Source organism: Schistocerca piceifrons, chromosome 6 (genome assembly GCF_021461385.2).
Source record: "Schistocerca piceifrons isolate TAMUIC-IGC-003096 chromosome 6, iqSchPice1.1, whole genome shotgun sequence".
Lineage (NCBI taxonomy): Eukaryota > Metazoa > Arthropoda > Insecta > Orthoptera > Acrididae > Schistocerca > Schistocerca piceifrons.
The window spans coordinates 122,388,300-122,413,029 of NC_060143.1; the positions used below are offsets into that span (position 1 = coordinate 122,388,300).

General features: G+C 40.9%; 1 protein-coding gene across 1 annotated transcript in view; it reads right to left on the reverse strand.

Annotated features, from left to right (window-relative positions):
• LOC124803178 (primary septum endo-1,3(4)-beta-glucanase-like) overlaps window positions 1-24,730 on the reverse strand; it is a 105,855-nt gene that overhangs the window by 75,327 nt on the left and 5,798 nt on the right. Inside the window, exon 2 of the mRNA XM_047264362.1 lies at window positions 17,966-18,106. Coding sequence (XP_047120318.1) covers window positions 17,966-18,106 — 141 coding nt within the window. The remainder of the gene's footprint in view (window positions 1-17,965; window positions 18,107-24,730) is intronic.

Below are 24,730 nucleotides of genomic sequence, written 5' to 3' on the forward strand. Positions count from 1 at the left end.
AGAATACTCGTACGTCCACATCTCTGTGACCTCACTTTGGAATCGAAGACCCGATGGTCATTACGCCGTTTTGTAGCAATATGGATTGTTTCCAACTGTGTGGCGATCTTAATAGCCGTGGTCAGATCAGATGAACTCTGCATTCTGATTCTGTATAATAGTTAAGGGGGATACCCGTGATAGGAAGACATCAAGAGTCCTATTCTCAGCTTCATGCGAGGTGACTGCATCAGCTCCTGCAATCCATGTTAGCTAGTACGGTTGTGCATTAGTCCTACATGTTCTACCTGAGAAGGAGTCCACTGACTCACTGCTTAGTTTCTCCCTGAACAATCTCGTGCTATTCTGTTTCCAGCAGCGCTGGCACAGACCATCAGCTAGAACTTGGAACGTTTCTGCATTACTAAGTGCTCCATGATACATCACATGTGTTTTATCCTCACCAACTAATCGTAAGTTAGACATAGATAAACATGTTTCATCTGGTCGACTGTTCAATTTTGCAGTAGCTGTTACATGTTAATGAACGCAGATCCATCCTGCACTGTCTTTCTGGAAAATAGTTTGATGTTCACTGCTGATGGAGCCACAGAAGGAAGGGGTACACTCAATACTGGTTTTGTTTCTCCTGATTCCGGCTGTACCTGCTGTTGAATAGCTTGCAACACTTCTACTTGCCTACGTAATTCATCATTATATTTCTTCTGCTGAGCATTAACTGCTAAAAAGTGCATTATCTGTTCCAAGAAAGTGAGAACAGTCTCAAACATCTGCTTGTGTTTCTGAACATTTTTTTGTATTCTACAACTATCGTTACAGTAACAGAAAGACAGGAAGAACTAATACACATAAAACAATGAACTAATTTAGCTTTACCATGGATAATGGCCCAATATTTCTCAAAACAGTCCTGTGTCAAATGACCAAAACGTCTACAGATGTCATATGCAGCTGTCACTGACTTAATGCATGGTAACTCAAGTCCTGATAAATTTGAAAATTTACATCTCACTGGTATTAAATATGTTTCTTTGCAATTTCCTGTGAATAAGGACAAGTCTGCAGGCCTGCGGTTTAACAAATGTCACTGTAAGAGTGCTATTGATGTCCCTGCTACCTGAAACGACCACACAGAATAAACACAACCTGGAAGGCCAACAGAAGATTGCTCATTCATTGCACCCCACTGCGTCATCTGGAATTCTGGACGATGACGACGATGGCAGTATGGACTGTCTCCAGGAGAGGTACCATTGTCAATCAGGACCTGAGCTGGCAGCCAATTCTGACACCAATAAATAAGGGTCAGGGGCTAGGACCCTTATGGTTGTAGGATGACGAAGCACGGAGTTGGGTGATGAAGGCCAGTCAAGCACACTGTGCGATAATGAAACGGCACTAACGAATCGTACACTTAGTAGTTAAGGTCTGCATCTGGACCATCTTCTCCGCAGCATGGCGAGGGCAGTGGACACAGCGGGCAGATTTAGAACGTGTTAACTCATCTGTCTCAGTGATATCTCGAAGCCGTCAGCTAGACCACGACAGCTCACATAGCCAGAGCAGTAGCGAGGTGACCCTGCGCCCTTGGTATTATTGCCCAATCTGTGCCCCTCGCCCTCTCCCCTTCCTCATCGACCTGTAAACTATATTTCTGATTGGGTTGTTTTGAAAATCCGCCTTACGCAAACACAATTAGCTTTCTAAATGAAAATACAACACTGTGCAACAAAACACTGTTTGCAACACTCAACGAACTGTACAAAGGCACCTCCACACAAAAAAAAAAAAAAAAAAACTTCCTGGCTCCCTCCCCAACCCGCTTTCCAGCTCTCTATCTTACTCCACACACACCACACACACACACACACACACACATCCCTCTCCCAGCAGCCACGCCACACCGGTTCTGACGAAACATTCAAAATTAGCCTCACAACGAACGCAAGACCAACGACGAACAAGTGAACAGCGACAATAACATAACGCCTCTCGCTGAGTATAGAGTCTGTTCATATCACGTTTCGCCACGTTTTGTGAAAGCGCAAGGGAGGTGAAGTAGTGAGGGAAAATTTCGTGAAAAACTGTGTGGAAACAGTGCACTGGACAGCAGTTGATCGAGACACCAACCACAGACACGAAACAGAACGGAGAATGTAAGTACAGAAACGCACATAATCTCTAACTAGGAAACAGTTCTTCACAAATATGCAATAATTTTCTTCATGGCTAGTTTGCAGACGACATGCTGTCAACAAAACGACGAAAACGAGCACAAAAAAACGCAATTCAGAATGAGATTTTCACTCTGCAGCCATATGTGCGCTAATATGAACCTTCCTGGCGAATTAAAACTGTGTTCCAGACCGAGACTCCAACGCAGGAGAGCTTCTGTGAAGTTTGGAAGGTAGGAGACGAGATATGACAGAAGTAAAGCTGTGAGGAGAGGGCATGAGTCGTGCCTGGGTAGCTCAACTGGTAGAGCACTTGCCAGTGAAAGGCAAAGCTCCTGAATTCGCGTCTCGGTTCGGCATACAGTTTTAATCTGCCAGGAAGTTTCATAATAACGCAGTTCATTTAGTGATGTAATTTTAAGCGGAACATCTAAAAAAAAAGCAAATTGCATATTTTGTAATTCTTAGACCTATAGCTGTCAAATTATTATAAATTTGATATTGTATTTTACAGAAATAAAAATTTGACCCACAGAAGACGACATATAGGAGTCGAAACATGTCTTAATTGGTAAATATAAAAAATAAACTAATTGCGTTTGCATAAGGCGGATTTTCAAAACAACCCAATTTTTAAATAGCAAACATGGAAGAACATCAAGAGGAGTTTCAAATTTCAGTAAAACGACTGTATTTCTGCATTATTTCTACATAGGTTTAGCTAGTTTTATAACTGAAAAATATTATTTAATTTGAACTCAGTTGATAAAAAGAATTGTACGCAACAAATAAAATGTATCATTCTACTAAATAAATCACAAGTAGTATAAACTTTCTGAAAAAAATTAAAGTAAAACGGTATTGTATTTGTTGTGGAGCTACTGTACACTGGTTTCAGTATGATGTACCAGGTCATTCAGAAAGAAAGAACAGATTTCAGTTCTTTTCTACCGACAACCTACAAAAGATAGAAACTCTTTGTGCCTGTCACTGGATAGAGGAAGGTTCAAAGCTTCACCACAGCTGTACTGCTGTTTATTTGTACCAACATGATGACTACACCGCAAGAGTAATCATTTTGTGTGTTGAAAATTGCGCGAAGTCAATCCGCTGTTCAAGTGCAACGTGCATTCCACCGTCGATTCAGCAAAAACTGCCTCCGCACAAGTAGATTTTTGACTGACATACAAAATTCTTAGAAGTTGGTTGCATATACAGAGGGAAGAGCACTGGTCGGCTACACACGTCTGATGATAATGTCGAGTGTATCCAAGACACATTCACAAAATATTGTTCATTGCCTTTGGTCTCCCACATCACCAGACCTCAGACTCGCGATTTCTTTTTCTGTGGGGTACAGAAAAGATAGAGTCTCTGTCCCACACATGACAGCTACTCTGCAACAGCTGAACATCGCATAGTTGAAGTTGCAGATTCAATAAATGGGGACCTGTGATTCGTGTGTGGAGTGAAATGGACTAGAGTATCGATGTTCCTCGAGGAACACATGTTCCTCACGTTGAGTGTACGGTATAGTGTCTGTGCAGTGATAAAACGTGGAATTTTTGTAGTGTAGGCTGAGCAATAAGAAGATCGAAAAAAGAAATGAATCTTAAAACAAACACTTGTAAAATAGAAACACTGCAAAAATAGTTTAGTTATATATTTCCACTAAGACTGAAACTACTACAGAAATTTGTTTTAAATAAATGCATAAAAATTTTAAACAACTAAACATTAATAAAAATATAACACGTAGTATCTCATATTTACTTCTTTTTATAAATTAGTCCTATTCTCCTGTCCTTTTTATGGACGTAAACATCGATAACTCGAGATATGAACTACTGCAGTTTGATTGAATATTTCATAGTTTCCTTCTCTACAGCCAAAGACGCCAAGTTTGACAGTCTGTCATTTGTCTTTGTGTTGCGAAGGTAGATTTTAACGCGTTTTAAAGTACTCATGCTTCTTTTGCAAGACGCAGTGGTTGCTGGAACTGCAAAAACTAACGACAGTAATTTCACACGTTCAGAGAAAGTTTTTTAATACATTGTTTATAATGATTTAAGGAGCCCCTGAGGCTTTAGACGTTATTCTCACTGCTCTAAATAAGGGTTAGTTCTTCTTTCAGTTTGTCGATGTCAAAGAAAGAATATATTTTAAGTAGTTTTTCAACTTCAAGTATCGAGAAATTGTATGGTCTACCACAACGTGAGACGTTTTTCTCATTTGCAAGTTCTGCAAAATTTGTTTCATACAAGTCTTGGAATCTAGTTTCGATGTTTACTACTATTACTACTGTGCCAGTTATTTCGAATGCTAGCCTTCTCCATTCCACAATACTTGCCTCTGTTTCGTTAAAATTAATTTCAGATACTCCTGGTGAATTCATAAGGTTCTTAGCTTCCACTACGCATTTCAGAATAATTTCCTCACATCTTAGTCGTTCAACGACCTTAATTCAGATTTCAATTTCGAACTTACAGCGGTTTATGTCCAATGTTTTACTTTGCAAGATATCAGACAAGATACTTGTACATTGGAAAATCGAATTGCGTAGCTGCAGTAGAAAAAGAAAATTTTGATCATCCAGTATACTATTTAGGACACCTGCCTGATGTAAGGAATTGTCATCCCATCCTTCTCTGTTTATCACGTCATTATATGCTACTCTCTGGTCCGTATAGTGAAGAATAATGGTTTGTACGGTGCGTAAATGAAAATTCCACCTTGTTTCACACAGACTTTGTGGTTTAAATCCACTTTCCCTCAGAAGTTCGCTTTTTTACTTGAATGTCTAAACAATGAGTGAAATGCTGATGTCACAAAAATTTTTACTTGCATAATTCTTTTAAAGCATGAAGGAGGACTAGGTGCAATTGATGTGTGTAGCAATGGATAAAGACAGCTTGAGGATACGCTTGTTTCACAATAGAATGGACAACATAATTTATTCCTGACGTTGAACTGCAGCCATCGTATGTTTGCCATACTAATTTGGTTTTGTCAGTATTCCAATTGCTTAGCACCTGCAACAAAACTGTGGCTATGCTTTGTATACGTTGTCCTTTGGACACGTCATAAAACCCTATGAATCTCTCTTGTATTTCTCCTGATTTGTTATTTGCAAAACTAAAAATTACTCTTATTTGATTCTAGTTGAGACATCCATTGTTTCGGCGTCTTGTACTGATATAAAAGGGTTGTTGTTGCTGTTGTGGTCTTCAGTCCTGAGACTGGTTTGATGCAGCTCTCCATGCTACTCTATCCTGTGCAAGCCTCTTCATCTCCCAGTACCTACTGCCACCTACATCCTTCTGAATCTGCTTCGTGTATTCATCTCTTGGTCTCCCTCTACGATTTTTACCCTCCACGCTGCCCTCCAATACTAAATTGGTGATCCCTTGATGCCTCAGAACATGTCCTACCAACCGATCCCTTCTTCTAGTCAAGTTGTGCCACAAACTTCTCTTCTCCCCATTCCTATTCAATACTTCCTCATTAGTTATGTGATCTACTCATCTAATCTTCAGCATTCTTCTGTAGCACCACACTTCGAAAGCTTCCATTCTCTTCTTGTCTAAACTATTTATCGTCCATGTTTCACTTCCATACATGGCTACACTCCATATAAATACTTTCAGAAATGACTTCCCGACACTTAAATCTATACTCGATGTTGACAAATTTCTCTTCTTCAGAAACGCTTTCCTTGCCATTGTCAGTCTACATTTTATATCCTCTCTACTTCGACCATCATCAGTTATTTTGCTCCCTAAATAGCAAAACTCCTTTACTACTTTAAGTGTCTCATTTCCTAATCCAATTCCCTCAGCATCACCCGACTTGATTCGACTACATTCCATTATCCTCGTTTTGCTTTTGTTGATGTTCATCTTATATCCTCCTTTCAAGACATGATCCATTCCATTCAACTGCTCTTCCAAGTCCTTTGCTGTCTCTGACAGAATTACAATGTCATCGACGAACCTCAAAGTTTTTATTTCTTCTCCATTGGATTTTAATACCTACCCCGAATTTTTCTTTTGTTTCCTTCACTGCTTGCTCAATATACAGACTGAATAACATTGGGGAGAGGCTACAACCCTGTCTCGCTCCCTTCCCTACCACTGCTTCCATTTCATGCCCCTCAACTCTTATAACTACCGTTTGGTTCCTATACAAATTGTAAATAGCCTTTCGCTCCCTATATTTTACCCTTGCCACCTTCAGAATTTGAAAGAGAGTATTCCAGTCAACATTGTTAAAAGCTTTCTCTAAGTCTACAAATGCTAGAAACGTAAGTTTTGCCTTTCCTTAATCTAGCTTCTAAGATAAGTCGTAAGGTCAGTATTGCCTCACGTGTTCCAATATTTCTACGGAATCCAAACTGATCTTCTCCTAGGTCGGCTGTAAAGAATTCGCGTTAGTATTTTTCAGCCGTGACTTATTAAACTGATAGTTCTGTCAACACCTGCTTTCTTTGGGATTGGAATTATTATATTCTTCTTGAAGTCTGAGGGTATTTCGCCTGTCTCATACATCTTGCTCACCAGATGGTGGAGTTTTGTCATGACTGGCTCTCCCAAGGCCGTCAGTAGTTCTAATGGAATGTTGTCTACTGCCGGCCGGGGTGGCCGAGCGGTTCTAGGCGCTACAGTCTGGTACCGCACGACCGCTTCGGTCGCAGGTTCGAATCCTGCCTTGGACATGGATGTGTGTGATGTCCTTAGGTTAGTTATGTTTAAGTAGTTCTAAGTTCTAGTGGACTGATGACCTCAGAAGTTAAGTCCCATAGCTCTCAGAGCCATTTTAACCATTTTTTTGTTGTCTACTCCCGGGGCCTTGTTTCGACTCAGGTCTTTCAGTGCTCTGTCAAACTCTTCACGCATTATCATATCTCCCATTTCATCTTCATCTACATACTCTTCCATTTCCATAATATTGTCCTCAAGAACATCGCCCTTGTATAGACCCTCTATATACTCCTTCCGCCTTTCTGCTTTCCTTTCTTTGCTTAGAACTGGGTTTCCATCTGAGCTCTTGATATTCATACGAGTGGCTCTCTTTTCTCCAAAGGTCTCTTTAATTTTCCTGTAGGCAGTATCTATCGTACCCCTAGTGAGATAAGCCTCTACATCCTTACATTTATCCTCTAGCCATCCGTGCTTAGCCTTTTTGCACTTCCTGTCGATCTCATTTTTGAGACGTTTGTATTCCTTTTTGCCTGCTTCATGTACTGCATTTTTATATTTTCTCCTTTCATCGATTAAATTCAATATTTCTTCTGTTACCCAACGATTTCTACTTGCCCTCGTCTTTTTACCTACTTGATCCTCTGTTGCCTTCACTAAATTCACTTGACATTCATTCGTTAACAACATCCGTAATAAAAGTTACTAATCAATTGTTATGTCAGATCATTTAGCATCCGATAGAGTATTTAAAGGCACTTGCTGTTTCATGTATGTTTCCTCTTCTGCCAAGAAATCCAAATGTAAATAATCTCCTTTATTTACTGACACATCAGATGTGTCATGACTTTGAAGAGCTCTCTCTCTCTCTCTCTCTCTCTGTGCTGAAAAGCAGATAGTCGAAATAAGTTTCTTCGTTATACTTCTGTTTCGACCAGTTACTACGTTTCAAAGCTTCCAACCTGTTGCCGCTGGACCAGCATGGTCAGTTCTTACCGTACCTAGCTGATTATATTTAACAGCTGCTGTGATATGTGAAATGTAATATTTATGCTCTTTAGCTTTCGAAATGATATTTTGAAGACTCTCTTTGTCTACTCCTCACTTAAGCCATTCAAAACCGTTATTATCCATACCAAATAGTGCAGAGTGAAAATAAAAAACCCGATTTCGAATTCCAGCATAACGTCTGGAAACGTCTTACAAATTTTCCATTAGTTTTTTTATCAGACAGACTTGACGTCAGCTTTAGTTCTTTCGCCAGGAGTTTATCTTACAAAGAAATTAGAGAAAAGAATGCAGGGTTTTCTATTAAAAATTCAGTGGATCTTGTGACGAAATAAACGTTTGCGTGGCAGTTTGAGGTAATCAGCGATATCATGCGTTAAAAGATAATGATTTAAATATTAGACAACTTACACTTTTCCTTTCGATAACACAGTGACAGAACAAATTGATGATGACACCTCACACGTGACAGGGCACACCGATTTATACTTCACTAATCAGTTAACCACTACCACTTCTTACTATAATTTAACTACAAAATCCAAGTTCGAGGGTTTCACCATAAGCATATCTAGTAATGTTGATACGAAAACTTACAGGCACCGCTACGGAACTACCGACGTTTGAAATAAGTGAGATTACTAAATTTTAATCTGAGGAACAATGAAAATACATAAGCTATTTCCTATCATCTTGCAACATATCCGTTTAGCACTACCATCGCCCACTATTAGCGGGCGAGGGCACTACATGCTTGTCGAACTGGCTGCCAGCGATTCAGTTGTCGAGAACGGTTGGCGCAGCTTAGAAATGCTTGAAACAGTCAGTGACAAATCTTTTCCCACCAGAAACTGCACTGGTGTCATTCGTATTGCAATTACGAAAAAATGAAATAAAAAATTTACGTCCGTGAAATAAATCATTGGCACTCTTCCAAGTTCTCAACATCGTAAAAAAATTAATTTGTCAACGAAAAAGTTTAGGAGTACGCATCCCCTAGCGTTCCCTAAGAAAAACAGCACTGCTTGTTATTTGTGTTTTAAACAAACTCTTAAATTAAAAATTAATGTTTCTCTTTCTTTCCAGGTTGCTGCTAGCGCTATCTGTTAGAGAACTGCTCAATGACTTGTCATTCTGCTTTGACATGTGTCGAGTGTCCACCTACTGGCGAGAAGTAGAAACAAATCAAACACCAGCTTTAAAAAAAAACTGTGTCCACACAGTAGAACGCCACTCGGCCAAGTGAAAGAAACGGGCTGACTGCAAGCTCGTTAAAAGGCATGGAATTCCAAACTGCTGTTGGCTGCAAAGCTAGAGGAGTGATGCATTACACTGGTGGGTGCAAATACGAGGTTGAAACGTAAAATATTTGAAAACGTTCACGAGGGTACGTGATCAGATTCGATTAAATTTAGTTTGGACGAATTATTTTGGAATTCTTTGGGTATCTGTGTGACCATACAACTTTGAACCTCCCATTATCCAGCGGCAATTTCTGTCTTTCATAGTCTGTCTGCAATAAACATTTAAGATCTGTTCTTCCTTTTTGAATTACGCTGTCCAATAAAGATCCTATATAAGAATCCTACTAGGCGATGCCTTCACACAACTTGGCGGAATAAAGTGTACCAAAAAGCCGTTAGCAATTCCCCAGCGGAAATGGGGTCAGATGTATTGCGTTGTGTCAACAAAGGAATTTGAAAATCACGTTGACCTCCCTGTGGAAAAATTTTCGAAAGCGAAAGATCTGGAGGTAAATCGTACAACGTCTTGATGAGCCTCAAACAGAGCATCAGATCCATGACGTTGCTGTACCATACAGTTCTCAGAAAGAATTTCACGATGTACAAATCCACATAGGAGCAAACGTCGAATCAAATCACTATCTTGTCCGCATCAAAGTTAAATTTACCTCAAAAGAGAACACTGAGGGAGTACACATCTTCAGAAAATTTACACAGTAAGAATCCAAGAAACTAATATAAAAGAGAAAAAGGGGAATGGAAGAAAGAACACGCAGTTACCTGGGAACTGCACCTGAACCGCAGAAGAAAAACACGAAATTACCTCTGTGAGACTAAGAATGTCAAGACACTTCAGAAGAATAGAAGAGAGACTTCCAGGAATATAGCAGTAAAAAAAAATCACCTGAGACTGAATAACGCTTTTTCGAGATCAGAAAACAGGTGGCAACATTAATCAGACAAAGAGGTGACACATGAGTGAAAAAGATTCAATTATTGAAAATGACTTAAGGGAACACAACGCGAGTGACTTTACAGGATGTTCATTGGGAAGATCCGTGGATACGCACCACAGAACCTATGTTTCAGAAAGCAGGACAGTAAACTCGTTCTGACAATCACAACTATAGGAAGCAATGCTACTTCTCTTAGCTACATACAGCTGTCCACAACCGCCTTCAAGATATCCGTGGGAGACACCTGTCCACGCACCAACCCAAAATCTCAACCACCCAGCAAAGATAAAATCTGCAAACAAATCCTTAGACTTAAAAACAATAGGACAAGTGGAGAACATGGCAACTTTGGAGAGTTATTGAAGCACCTAGGTAAAAACAGCTCAATCATTTACACTGCAGACAACTTCAAGAAGATATGACTTGATTGGCCGATAGGCTCTGTTTGGTATCCTAGAAGGACAGCGGCTAGACCGAAAGAGAAGCAGCCTTGTTAAGCAAACTCATGGACACAGCGTCCAAAGTAAAACTTAGGTGCGAAATATCAGAACACTTTGAAATTAAATAGGCGTTCCCGAAGGACATGAACTGTGACCACTCATTTGCAATCTCATCTTAGATAAAATCCTTACGGAATGGAAAAATTTCTTATCTTTTGCAGACGATTTAGCGGTACTAACTGACATGTAAGCCACAGTAATAAGGTAGAAGTCCTCAGTGAATGCGATGAAAAGGCTGACCTACAAATCCATTAAAAAAAAGAGAAGAGACTTGTGCTGATCTCTCTTAAATATACAGGGTGTTACAAAAAGCTACGGCCAAACTTTCAGGAAACATTCCTCATACACAAAGAAAGAAAATATGTTATGTGGACATGTGTCCGCAAACGCTTACTTTCCATGTTAGAGCTCATTTTATTACTTCTCTTCAAATCACGTTAATCATGGATTGGAAACACACAGCAACAGAACGTACCAGCGTGACTTCAAACAGTTTGTTACAGGAAATGTTCAAAATGTCCTCCGTGGGCGAGGATACATGCATCCACCCTCCGTCGCATGGAATTCCTGATGCGCTGATGCAGCCCTGGAGAACAGCGTATTGTATCACATCCGTCCACAATACGAGCACGAAGAGTCTCTACATTTGGTACCGGGGTTGCGTAGACAAGAGCTTTCAAATGCCCCCATAAAAGAAAGTCAAGAGGGTTGAGGTCAGGAGAGCGTGGAGGCCATGGAATTAGTCCGCCTCTACCAATCCATCGGTCACCGCATCTGTTGTTGAGAAGCGTACGAACACTTCGACTGAAATGTGCAGGAGCTCCATCGTGCATGAACCACATGTTGTGTCGTACTTGTAAAGGCACATGTTCTAGCAGCACAGGTAGAGTATCCCGTATGAAATCATGATAACGTGCTCCATTGAGCGTAGGTGGAAGAACATGGGGCCCCATCAAGACATCACCAACAGTGCCTGCCCAAACGTTCACAGAAAATCTGTGTTGATGACGTGATTGCACAATTGCGTGCGGATTCTCGTCAGCCCACACATGTTGATTGTGAAAATTTACAATTTGATCACGTTGGAATGAAGCCTCATCCGTAAAGAGAACATTTGCACTGAAATGAGAATTGACACATTGTTGGATGAACCATTCGCAGAAGTGTACCCGTGGAGGCCAATCAACTGCTGATAGTGCCTGTACACGCTGTACATGGTCCGGAAGCAACTGGTTCTCCCGTAGCACTCTCCATACAGTGACGTGGTCAACGTTACCTTGTACAGCAGCAACTTTCTGACGCTGACATTAGGGTTATCGTCAACTGCACGAAGAATTGCCTCGTCCACTGTAGGTGTCCTCGTCGTTCTAGGTCTTCCCCAGTCGCGAGTCATAGGCTAGAATGTTCCGTGCTCCCTAAGACGCCGATCAATTGCTTCGAACGTCTTCCTGCCGGGACACCTTCGTTCTGGAAATCTGTCTCGATACAAACGTACCGCGCCACGGCTATTGCCCCATGCTAATCCATACGTCAAATAGGCATCTGCCAACTCCGCATTTATAAACATTACACTGACTGCAAAACCACGTTCGTGATGAACACTAACCTGTTGATGCTACGTACTGATGTGCTTGATGCTAGTACTGTAGAGCAATAAGTCGCATGTTAACACAAGCACCGAAGTCAACATTACCTTCCTTCAATTGGGCCAAATGGCGGTGAATCGAGGAAGTACAGTACATACTGACGAAACTAAAATGAGCTCTGACATGGAAATTAAGCGTTTCCGGACACGCGTCCACATAACATTTTTTCTTTATTTGTGTTTGAGGAATGTTTCCTGAAAGTTTGTCCGTACCTTTTTGTAATATCCTGTATAACATTCAGAAAATAAACGCGAAGTATGGAAAATCAAAAGAGTATGACGATGAGTTCTTAGAACAAACACGGTCATCGATCCTAAAGTTCTGTACGCGAGAGAAATGTTCATTCTTGGCAGAAAGGCGATCTGGAAAACATCTTGAAAGAAATACAAAGAATTATAAGAAAAATTCTTCGCCTAAACAAAACGGAAGACCGATAGATACTAACATATTGTAAACCAACGGAGAAATTGTCAAAGCTGGCAGCGGACGTTTAGAAAACAATGATTTAAATTTTGTTGATATGTTCGAAGACTCCCAACATCAAAGCCTATACACGAGATTATGGAACACGGTAAATCGTGGATAAAACATATTAAAAAGTACGTTGAGAAAATCGAGACATAAGCAGTGGAAGTAGCAGACAGGAATCTGTTCAGTCACAAGGCAGACTCTTGTGTAGAATGAGGAACCAAGTGAACTGAAGAAAGAAAAATAGGACACGGAGAGAGAATGAGTGACATAAGGAAAATCAGAAGAAGGAATTTAAAAGCACTGGGTATCAACAGGGCCCGCAAGTAAATAATAACAGCAACAATAATCAACAGGTTTTATTTGCTCTTTATAAATTACAGATAATGCCTACATTACTTATTAGAAATGAAATATAAAGGGCCTAATACGGAGTTGAGACAATATCCCTTTCAATAATTATGTTGTATCACAATTTACTTCACATTTCTTTGGTTTAAGCGCAGAAAACTCTGATAAAGGCAGTGAAGTCAAGTTTAATAGCTGTACACTGTGGACAAGATGTCAAAGCTAAGTTTGCCTTTACCCAAGGCGCTACAGGCCCTGACAAAGCTTATTCGACGTTCGGATAAGCATCTCCTAATCCGTACTTTGAAAAACATTCAAAATACCCAAATCGGGATCCGTTTCTATACTCTTAATCTTCTCTTTCATCTAGAACTTCAATGCAGCTATTACTTTAACTAGCTGACCTATATCAATAACTCCGTTATATTTGGCGCCAAAATTAAGTGCATATTTTTCAAAATAAGATATTGTGCTTTCCTTTAAAATGTTTACCGACAGGAAACTAGAATCAGGTGAAATGTTTTGATATATGGGTGATCTGTTTTCTCTAACACCTATTATTCTGCTAAATTCTTCAAAGCATTCTAGCTCAAACAGTCACGTTCCAGCCCTAAGCTGGCAAAAATCGGATCCTTCAGACAAACACCATATCTGTTTCCGTGTAAGCTCGCCAACTTTTGAGATCCTTCAATACTGTAGCGAAATAGCAGCAAGAGCTCCATTGTTGAACAAGAGCCAACTGTGTAGATTGGAGCTGTGTGAACCAAGTGCACTGTTGCCACAAGACCGTGTTACAGCAGTAGACGTCTTGTCGGTAGCAGTCGTTCATTCATGACGCTGCCTGGACGAAATGACGCTGTAGAGATGATACTATGACAGCGGTGTGCATTCACAATAGACGGCGCAGGGAAACGGCTCCGCTTTAGACAGGAACATGAAGGGTAGGACAACTCACGTACTTCTCCCAGTTAATTTTTAAGCCACATTATTTTAAGTGGCCAGATTTTGCGCCCCTTGCATGCCTGCATCATGGGCAGGGGCCTACTTCACCGTGCTCTTGGTGCAGGCCTGAGCACAGTGGGTGCAGAATCGTGCAGGTTTCCAGTCCAGCGAGTGCCAGGCATAGCTCATACAGCTGTGACATTTTACAATCGTCGACTCCTTCTTACTAGGCCTCACATCTGCTCATCAGAGGGAGTGCTCAAATTAACATCTACATTTACATGTACATGGATATTCTGCAAATCACATTTAAGTGTCTGGGAGAGGGTTCATCGAACCACCTTCGTAATCTTCACAATTCTATATTATTTCAATCTCGTGTAGCGCGCGGAAAGAATGAACACCTATATCTTTCCGTACGAACGCTGATTTCCTTTATTTTATCGTGGTGATCGTTCCGCCCTATGTAGGTCGGTGTCAACAAAATATTTTCGCATTCGGAGGAGAAAGTTGGCGATTGGAATTTCGTGAGAGGATTCCGTCGCAACGAAAAACGCCTTTCTTTTAATGATTTCCAGCCCAAATCCTGTATCATTTCTGTGACACTCTCTTCCATTTTTCGCGATAATACAAAACGTGCTGCCTTCCTTTTAACTTTTTCGATGTACTCCGTCAGTCCTACCTGGTAAGGATCCCACACCGCGCAGCAGTATTCTAAAAGATGACGGACAAGCGTAGTGTAGGCAGTCTTCCTTAGTAGACCTGTTACATTTTCTAAGTGTCCTGCCAATAAAATGCAGTCTTTAGTTAGCCTTCCCCACAACATTTTCTATGTGTTCCTTCCAATTTAAGTTGTTCGTAATTGCAATACCTGGGTATTTAGTTGAATTTACTTCCAATTTAAGTTGTTCGTAATTGTAATACCTGGGTATTTAGTTGAATTTACGGCTTTTAGATTAGACTGATTTATCGTGTAACCGAAGTTTAACTTTTAGCAGTCATGTGGATGACCTCACACTTCTCATTGTTTAGGGTCAACTGCCACATTTCGCACCATTCAGATATTTTTTCTAAATCGTTTTGCAGTTTGTTTTGATCTTCTGGTGACTTTATTAGTCGATAAACGACAGTGTCGTCTGCAAACAACCGAAGACGGCTGCTCAGATTGTCTCCGAAATCGTTTATATAGATAAGTAACAGCAAAGGGCCTTTAACACTATCTTGGGGAACGCCTGAAAGCACTTCTGTTTTACTCGATGACTTTCCTTCAATTACTACGAACTGTGACCTCTCTGACAAGAAATCGCAAATCCGGTCACATAACTAAGACGATATTCCATAAGCACGCAATTTCAGTAAGAACCGCTTGTGTGGTACGGTGTCAAAAGCCTTCCGGAAATCCAGGAATACGGAATCTGAAATCGCTTGTCAATAGCACTCAGCACTTCATGCGAATAAAGAGCTAGTTGTGTTTATAGGAACGATGTTTTCTAAAGCTACGTTGACTGTGAGTCAAGTGACCGTCTCCTTCGGGGTAATTCATAATGTTCGAACACAATATATGTTCTAAAATCCCGCTGCATATCGACCTTAACGATATGGGCCTGTAACTTCCAGCAGCCATGCATGAGGCAAAGGTGGTGGTGCAGAATTACAACATAGCCTCTCCATCAGTGGAGGCCAGCACTACGGCGCCTTCACGGTACAGCGACATGTTGACAGTTCGCCAAACACTATAGTCTGCCTCCCAATTTCAGTAGACTAGACCAGGCTCGCTGCAGTCTAGAAAGTAGAAGTCATGTGGGGGATGATAGGCAGCAAAACACAGACACTTACTGCAACTGAATGGGAGAAGAGTCAGAAACCTGGGTATTTGTAGTTATCCTTTTGAGGCAATGACGTTACATCTTGCTGGGGGTGACTGAATGTGGCCTAGTTTTTCAGGCTCATCGGCATTCTTCTCCACGTACTCTTCCGTCATGTCAGTGGGCTGATAAGCGTTCTTGCGTAAGATTTAATCGTTGTTGTGGCACCTTGCCGTGCTGTTAGAATGACGTTATGTTCGCTCTTCAGTGAGTTCACGTTGCTGAATTCTAGATTCAGACTTTTTGCTGGTGCAAGGTGTAGCAAAACTTTCATTGTGTGCTATGCTATTTCCAGTGTCAGCTCTCAAGCTGTTTGTCATTCTGATTGTTCCACGACATGCGAGCCTGTCTCGGTTTGGCTCATTGCTGGCTAGAAAGAACTTCAAATAATTTCACATTTGCCCAGGATATCTTTCTGCAGCACAGCACATCGCATCTCCAGTGGAGCAGTGACATCATTTGTGAAAGGCAAATGATAACTTTGATCCTAAAGGTAATTGTAAAACAGTGCCCCAAGGTTGTACATGTCTGCGTATAATAGATACCACATTGAAAATTCGATTCTTTTGTAACTAGGAATTTGGGACAAATTTTAACTTACACACAGGGCTACAAAGCTTTTATCTTCATTGATATGGGAGGTATAGGCTCGTGAAATCAGATGAATCATTCTGAAAATCCCGTATTTCGACGGATTAAGTTACTCGCACAGGAAATCAGCGTACGACAGCGTGAAACTGGCCACAAAAGTATTTGATGAAATCAATGCATACACTAGGACAGGGGTCTCCAGACTTTTTAGTCGGCGGGCCACATTGACTCCTCCACGAAGTCGTAAGGGCCAAGATGTACCTAGTGGGATTAAAGCACCCTAGCACTCTATGATGACCGTAATGTAAGGCTAAAGGAAACATAAAATCGCAAAAATCTAAGGTTGTGGGAATAGTGTGAAACGAACTACGATTTTTATTTAATTACATAATTTTGATTGGTGGACGTACCTGACCGAAATTCTGGCGTATTTTATTCTGGCGAATTTTACCGACAAAAAAGTATGTCACTGCACATTCTTCACGAAAGCGTCCTGCAAAGTTAACGAAATCTCAAAATCATTGTTAGCAACAGCAAGACGTAACAGAGGTAGAGTATGTCAACGCATTGTTATTTCAAGTGGCGCAACAATGAGTTTAGTTATGTAGTCTTGTAGCGAGTAGCAGAACCAGAGCATGTATTTGATAGTTCTGTTGCGTTATTGTGTCTATGTTGCGAGTGTCTCACGAGTTTTTTTAGTGTTTTATGCGCTGTACTAGTAGGTGAGACGACGAAGTGTGGGACAATTCAAAGTCTGAATTCGAAGAGACAAGGAAAATCTGAAAATCTAAATACGTATAGCACGACTTGAGTATTTTTTGACTGTATTTTTACTGAAACTACAGTGTAATTGTGAGCATTTAATTTAGTGATTAAAGTACCTGAAAAATAAATTCATTGCATTTTGTTTAGGCAGACTACTACCTAGTTTTATTAGTATAAAGGAGCATAATTTTATTTTCAGATTACAATCTTTTGTGAAGTTCTATACAAACATGGAAAAGAAACGATAGGTTGACAGTGAATGTAGAATTTTTAAAGAGCAGTGGGGATGTCAATATTTCGTGGTGGAGTCAAGCAACAAATCAGTGTGTATTATTTGCAATGAAGCAACATCAGTCTTCAAAGAATACAACACAAAATGTCATTATGAGACTAAGCACTCTCAGAATTACTCCAAGTTTACAGGATGGGAACGATTAGAAATGTATGAGTCTTTGAAACGCCATCTATCGTATTGGTCGCGATACGCCTCGAAACTCAATTGTTGGCAGTATAGGTACCACTTCAAATATTTGGCGGGCCGGATTCGGGGATACCCGGCCAGGTAACGCGGGCCGGTTTGCCGGCCCTCGCGGGCCGGTTTCGGCCCGCGGGCCGTAGTTTGGAGACCCCTGCACTAGGAGAATAACTTTTTTTCTGTCCTCTGTGTGTACTCTGAGGCAAATGGAATGCAGAAAAGAGATTCTCGACCTAGACACTTGTTCTGTGAGCAGCAGGGTATGTGGTGTTTAGTTGCTCCTTACCCCATAGCAGCCCGTAGCACAGACAATCTCCCCAGCTTGGCTGCACGGGGAGTCTGCCAGCGGCAGCGCGTGGCCCAGCTGCAGCAGAAAGTCCCGCAGCGACCTCTGGGCTGGAGACGGGCCGACCTGGGACGCCGCTACCTGCAACACGGACCCACAACCAGCCATGTTAAAACGCAACAACTACTGTAACAATATAGGGAAATTCAGGATGAATACAATATCTGATCAAAAGTATCCAGACTCCTATCAGTAGACATTAATGTGGATTGTGTCAACCCTTTGTCTTTATTAAGACTTGAACTCTGCTGGGGACACATTCAGTCATGTGTCTGAATGTCTGTGGAGGAATGACAGCTTATTCTTCCTCAATAGCCGGAACTAGAGAAGGTGCTGATGTTTGACGACAGGGACTGGAGTGAAGCCGACGTCCTAACTCATGACGATGATGATGATTAGTGTTTTAGGGCGCACAACTACTAGGTTATCAGCGCCCGTTCCCAAAATAAATGTTGACGAGTGCAGCCAAGATCTGTTAAACAAGGAGCAATTCAGAGCCGATCTTTGCGAGAATTGTAAATGCTCAAATTTCAAGATTGGACACAGCACATCAAAACAGGTAGATAAAACTAAAAATAAAATACCAGTACAAAACAGGTAAAAATAATTAACTGTGGCTGGGTGACCACTTACAAATAATGGATGACCAAACCACTTTACAGCACATTAAGATCTCAATCCCAATAGTTGGGGAAGAAGTCCAGACATCACACAAAAACGTAAAACTCTAACCACACTCGCCTCATTATTAGTTAAAATACAGGGCAGGTCTGGTGGGAATCTTAAATCTTCCCTCAAACCCGCATATAAAACACACTCAGTAAAAATACGTTGTATCGACAGCTGTGTCCCACATGTCTGACACGTTGGTGGCTCCTCACGACGTAACAGAAAACCATGTGTCAATGGAAAAAGTCCTATTCGAAGCCGTGTAAGGGCTACTTCCTCAGCTCGTCGTTGTCGGAAGGAGGTAAGCCACGGTCGGACAGAATCCTTCACCGCTCGCAACTTATTATCCCTCACTTCCAGCCACTGAGCCTCCCACCAACGCACGATCTTCCGAGTCATGAATGATGTTATTGCCTGCAGGGGGACGGAACAGCGAGCAGGAGGTGGGATGGAGCAAGTCTCCTCGGCAGCCGCGTCTGCAAGTTCATTTCCAGGAATTCCTATGTGCCCTGGAACCCAGCAGAAAATTACATCCTTACCCTGCTTTTGCAAGAGCAGGAGTGCGTCCTGCACTTCTTGCACCATCCGATCTGCTGGGTACATCTGTTCAAGAGCGTTTAGAGCACTTTGGGAATCGGAGCAGATGATGAATTTCTTGCCATTATGTCATCGCATATGCTCTAATGCTTTCAGAATGGCAAACAGTTCTGTATAGTAAATTGAGAACTGCTCTGGGAGACCTATCCTACGGACGGTATCGGGAAACACAACAGAGCAGCCCATAAAATCCCCCTGTTTAGACCTATCCGTGTAAACAGTGATAAAATCTGAATGGCGGTCTAAAATCTCAGTAAATTTAATTTTAAAAAGGTGGTCCAGGGTACAATACTTCTTGTAAGCAGCCAGATCAAGAAGTAATTTCGGCCGTTGTAGTAGCCAGGGAGATCTCCTACTCCATCCCTGGGTGAGGACCTTAATGCCCTCCAGGTGTACTGATTCGAGACTCTCCTCCCCAACGTATTCCAGTGGGTTCACGTCAGGACTCTGGACAGGTCAGTCAATTTCAGGATTGTTGTTGTCCACAAACCGTCTACACACGCTGCTTTATGACTGTGTTCTTGTATACTGATATAATCATCTCCTTCAAACTGTCCTCTACTCTACGCTGTACTACAATGCTCTTAACTGTGATTCATATCCTTCCACATTTAATTTTCTCTTAAGCGCAAAAATGTTGCCACAACCCAACCACGAAAAGCACCCCGATATCGTAACTTCACCTCCACCGCACTTCACTGTTGGCACTACGCATGGTGGTGGGTAACGTTCTCCATATACTCACCAAACTAAACCCTTCCATCAGATAGTCAAAGGGTATAGCGTGCTTTGATCACCACAGATCACTCGTTTCCAGTCATCCAATGTCCGGCAGCTTTCCTTCTTTAGACCACCTCAAGTGTTGCTTAGCAACATGCAGCTTATGAGAAGCTGCTCGATCGTTGTACGCCATTCTTCTTAATTACCAACGCACAGTCACTGTGCTAGCTTGACTCCAGGTAGCACATTGGAACTCACGAGTGATTTCTCCCACTGATTTCATCCGATTTCTTACAACCACCCTTCACAGTGCTCAATGGTCGCTGTCAGTCAGTACGCACATTGCGCCCGGTTTTGGTTTGGCTGTTGTTCTTACTTCGTATTTCCATTTCACAAGCACATCCACAACAGTGGACTTGGGCAGCCTTTAAGAACGATTAAAACCTACCTGATGGATTTGTTACTGATGTGGCGCCCACATTCGATGTAACTAAGCTCTCCTGACTGACCCAATCTGCTTACAACACAATACTCGCCACCCTCCCTTTTATACTGGCGGATCTGCCTCCCGGTACATCTAGTGGTCAAATTCCACATAGGGCACGGGCACGGTGACCGTCACAGAAACTCTACCGACACGCCTTCGTTTGTTAGTACTAATCGAGAAATTCACAGGACTTAGCGTTTTCGGTACGTCTGGGTAGGATTAGTCAACAATACGGGCCCACGAAGGTGACAGAAAGTGGACGAAAAGCGGCTGAAAAGTAGTGCGATTTAAGGCGGAGGGAAAAAGTTCCAAGGTAATCGCCGAAGGGAAAAAACCTCTCCGATAGTGTATGTGACCCTACATGTTCGCTTATGCATCACAGCACATACACCGGTTTCCGATTCGCTGTGCTTGCGCAAGAGAATTGAAATTTTCAACTTTGTTTTACGTTCTCTGTAACTGGCATCGATTACCGCTAGCCAAAAAATAGTTATAGCCGTTTGTAATTGCTGTTTTCATTTTGAATTGCCCTATATTTGTATGGCTCCAAAAGATTTCTCTATACGAGCTGGTGTAATCTGCAGAAGGGGAGCAGTTACATGTAATATATGAATAAATGGGCGTAGATAATATTTTTAGTGCGGTAGTAGTAGCTGCGTAGTTGAAAGGAAAGCTCCTAGTGATTCAGACGTACAAAAGGCCAAGTACCCAAGATGTCGCTACCAGAAAATGTCATGTATTAACCCTCAAAATACCAACTAGGGGGGCTTTATGCCCACCTTTTGACAATTTCAGATTCGAAAATTGTTATACAATCTATGGAAATTCAAAATAGAACTAAGATACAATCATATATGCAGTTGAAATTATTCACATGGTGATACAAAGGAACGACAAAGGAATCGTCTCTTCTGTCATTTTGATTCAATATCAGTCAGGCAATGAACAGGCAGATCAACTTGCGAAGTCAGAAGTTACAGCAGGAATTTAATATCTCTCAAGAGTTCCTAAATCAGACCTGAATCTCTGGATGAAGGAGAAAATTGATGTTTATTGGAAACAATATTGGAAGTAGAATGAAATTTTCACTCCACAGCGGAGTGTGCGCTGATTGAAACTTCCTGGCAGATTAAAACTGTGTGCCGGACCGAGACTCGAACTCAGGACCTTTGCCTTTCGCGGCCGACTGGTAGGTAGAGCGCTTGCCCGGGAAAGGCAAAGGTCCCGAGTTCGAGTCTCGGTCCGGCACACAGTTTTAATCTGCCAGGAAGTTTCAATATTGGAAGTGATTTGTAGCTATTATATCTCTCATACTTAGAAATTCAGGAAAGGAATATTAAAAGACGTATTACATTGTCATTAATATTTGCGATGTATTACACACATAAATGAGTGGCTGCATGGTGCTATTTACCAAATCCCAAATAAAATAAAATAAAATAAACATTGTTTGTCAGTGACGTTAACAAGAGGCTTGTATTACTGTTATTACTGAAGTATTAAAAGTGTATGAATGAACCTTCCTACTTTGAATCTTGTACGTTGTTACAATCGTGTTGTCGGTTGTACAGTGTTGAGTTGATGTACTGTAATAAACTGTGAGTGCCATCCTTAATTTATTCGTCTGCATAGTCAAAATTCAGTTTAAAAGTTGTTCATAATTTATATTTTTTTAAGTTCTTGTAATTGGGGTTCACAATCTTGCAATATTTTTTAAAAGACATCATAGTCGTCATGGACTGTATTGCAATTTCAGCCTTAAGGGCATTATCAACTGATATACTGCAAAAGAATATGCTTTACTACATGTCAAACTTTATCTTCTGACATGTACATGTGTTGACAGATTGCAATCCCGATCTTTATGCGTGTTCGTCACCTGGCGTGATGGTACATACATGCAATACCGTCACTTTTGGTTTACTTAGCGAGTAATTTGTCAGCTGGCGTACATTTCTGATGTGTTAAGGCTGATGTATTCGGCTTTTCTTAGAGGTCTCTGTGATTTAATCTTTCAGCAGTCTAGTGCAAAATTACATGTTGGCCACATTGTCCTGACCCAACTTCGATACAGATTGTGTTAGTGTGTTGCTCTGTCCAGCACTTTTTCCAGATTCCTGACGCCTTAAGAATATCTGGTCAGAAGTTGCTGAGTGAGTGGTATTTGTGTGTGAGAGTCACGAAAGTAATATTCAGTTTTGAGCGTTGAGTTATCTATGTCTCATATTTGTCTAGCTTCTATATCTTCGCCATTCCAAGAATGTCTGAATAACTAATTGTGTTTTCTTATACATCACAGACATTTTTTAAAACAGTACTACACACCTTAGTAATTCGCTATTTTGTACATAATTTGTATGTAGTGGCACGTATATGCTCCAGAAAACAACAACTAGTGTAAAAAAGTTAAAGAGTTGGTGTGTGGTACATCAAAGCCATCTTCAAATGTTACGTTGAAAACTTGTGTGTTATATTTCATGTTTTTCATTCTCAGGATAATAAAGGTGTTCAAGTACTTATTTGCTATACTTTTTACCACAATTGCCACCGTAATAAAATCATTCTAAAATTAAAAATCTAACTCTGAAAATGCTAGATTTACATGAAAACATGGATCTAGTTAGGCTCGTGGGATACGTGTGTTCCACATCACCGATTTTCAAAATCTGTCAGCTTAAGACTTTTTGTGTTGCGGAAATTCATCACAAAGGAATACTATTTTATGACATTTTATTTTTCAAACGTATGCAAAATAAAGTTTAAGCACGAAAGGGTTAAAACTGGCACAGAGTTGACGCAGCACAGAATGACATTCCCGTATCTGTCATTCAAGCTTAGTTCGACTCGGCATCCAGCCGTGTTAGGGCCACTGTTACTTCTAGAGTTTGCTGCTCTGTGTATTAAATACCCCTATGTGCCAAATATCCCTGCATACTACATATTTCTCTACATTAAATACATGTCATCATCTCCAAATTTAATCAGGTATTCTTGCTACTGCGCATTACACGCGCAGTAAGTAAAATTTCTTTACTTCCTGTCCTTTGCTGTTGCAGCTTTTAACATCCACCAGTGTATTTTGTAGACATAGGCTAGACGCCAAATGTGGTGGCATATTTTTAGAATTTTGCACAGCGCGTAATTTAATCATACCTAACACTTGGTTTAACAATCATGAAAGAAGATTTATACGTGGAAGAGACCTGGAGACACCATTGGGTTTCACATTGATTATATAATGATAAGACAGAGATTTTAAATTGGAAGACAATTCCAGGAGCAGATGTAGACTTTTACTTCAATTTATTGGTTATGAACGGTTGATTAAAACTAAAGAAACTGCAGAAAGGTAGGAAGTTAAGGAGATGGGATCTGTACAGGTTGAATGAACCGGAGGTTTTTGAGAGTGTGAGAGGGAGGATTAGACAACGATTGACTAGAACAGCTTAAAGGAATACAGTGGAAGACGAATGGGTAGCTTTGAAAGATGAAGCAGTGAAGTCAGCTGAGGATGAAATAGGTAAAAAGATAGGACCTGATAGAAATCCATGGATAACAAAGTAGATATTAAATTAAATTGATGAACGGAAAAAATAAAAATGCTGCAAATGAGGCAGGCGAAAGGAGATACAAACGGCAAAAAAATGAGATGGACAGGAAGTGCTAAATGACTAAGCATGAATTGCTAGATGACAAAAGTAAGGATTTAAAAGCGTATTTCACTAGGGGAAAGACAGATACCACATACAGGAAAATTAAAGAGACCTTTGGAGAAAAGAGAAGAAGCAGCTTGAATATCAAGAGCTCAGACAGAAAAACGATACTAAGCAACAAACGAAAGCTGAAAGGTGAAAGAAGTATGTAGAGGATCTGTACAAGGGAGATGAATTTGGAGGCAGCATTATAGAAATGGAAGGGATTGTATATGAAGATGAGACTGGAGATACAACACTGCGAGAATAATGTGACAGAGTACTGAAAGACCTAAGTCGAGACAAGGCCCTGAGAATAAACGACGTTCTGTCAGACCTGCTGAGAGCCTTGGGAGAGCAAGCCATGACAAAACTCTTTCACCTGGCGTGCAAGGTGTATGAGAAGGTGAAATACTCTCAGACTTCAAGAATGTAGTAATTCCAGTTCCGAAGAAAGTAGTGAAGGCATGAAAATTATCGAATTGTCAGTTTAATAAGTCATGGTTTCAAAATGCTAACACAAATTCCTTACAGAAGAAT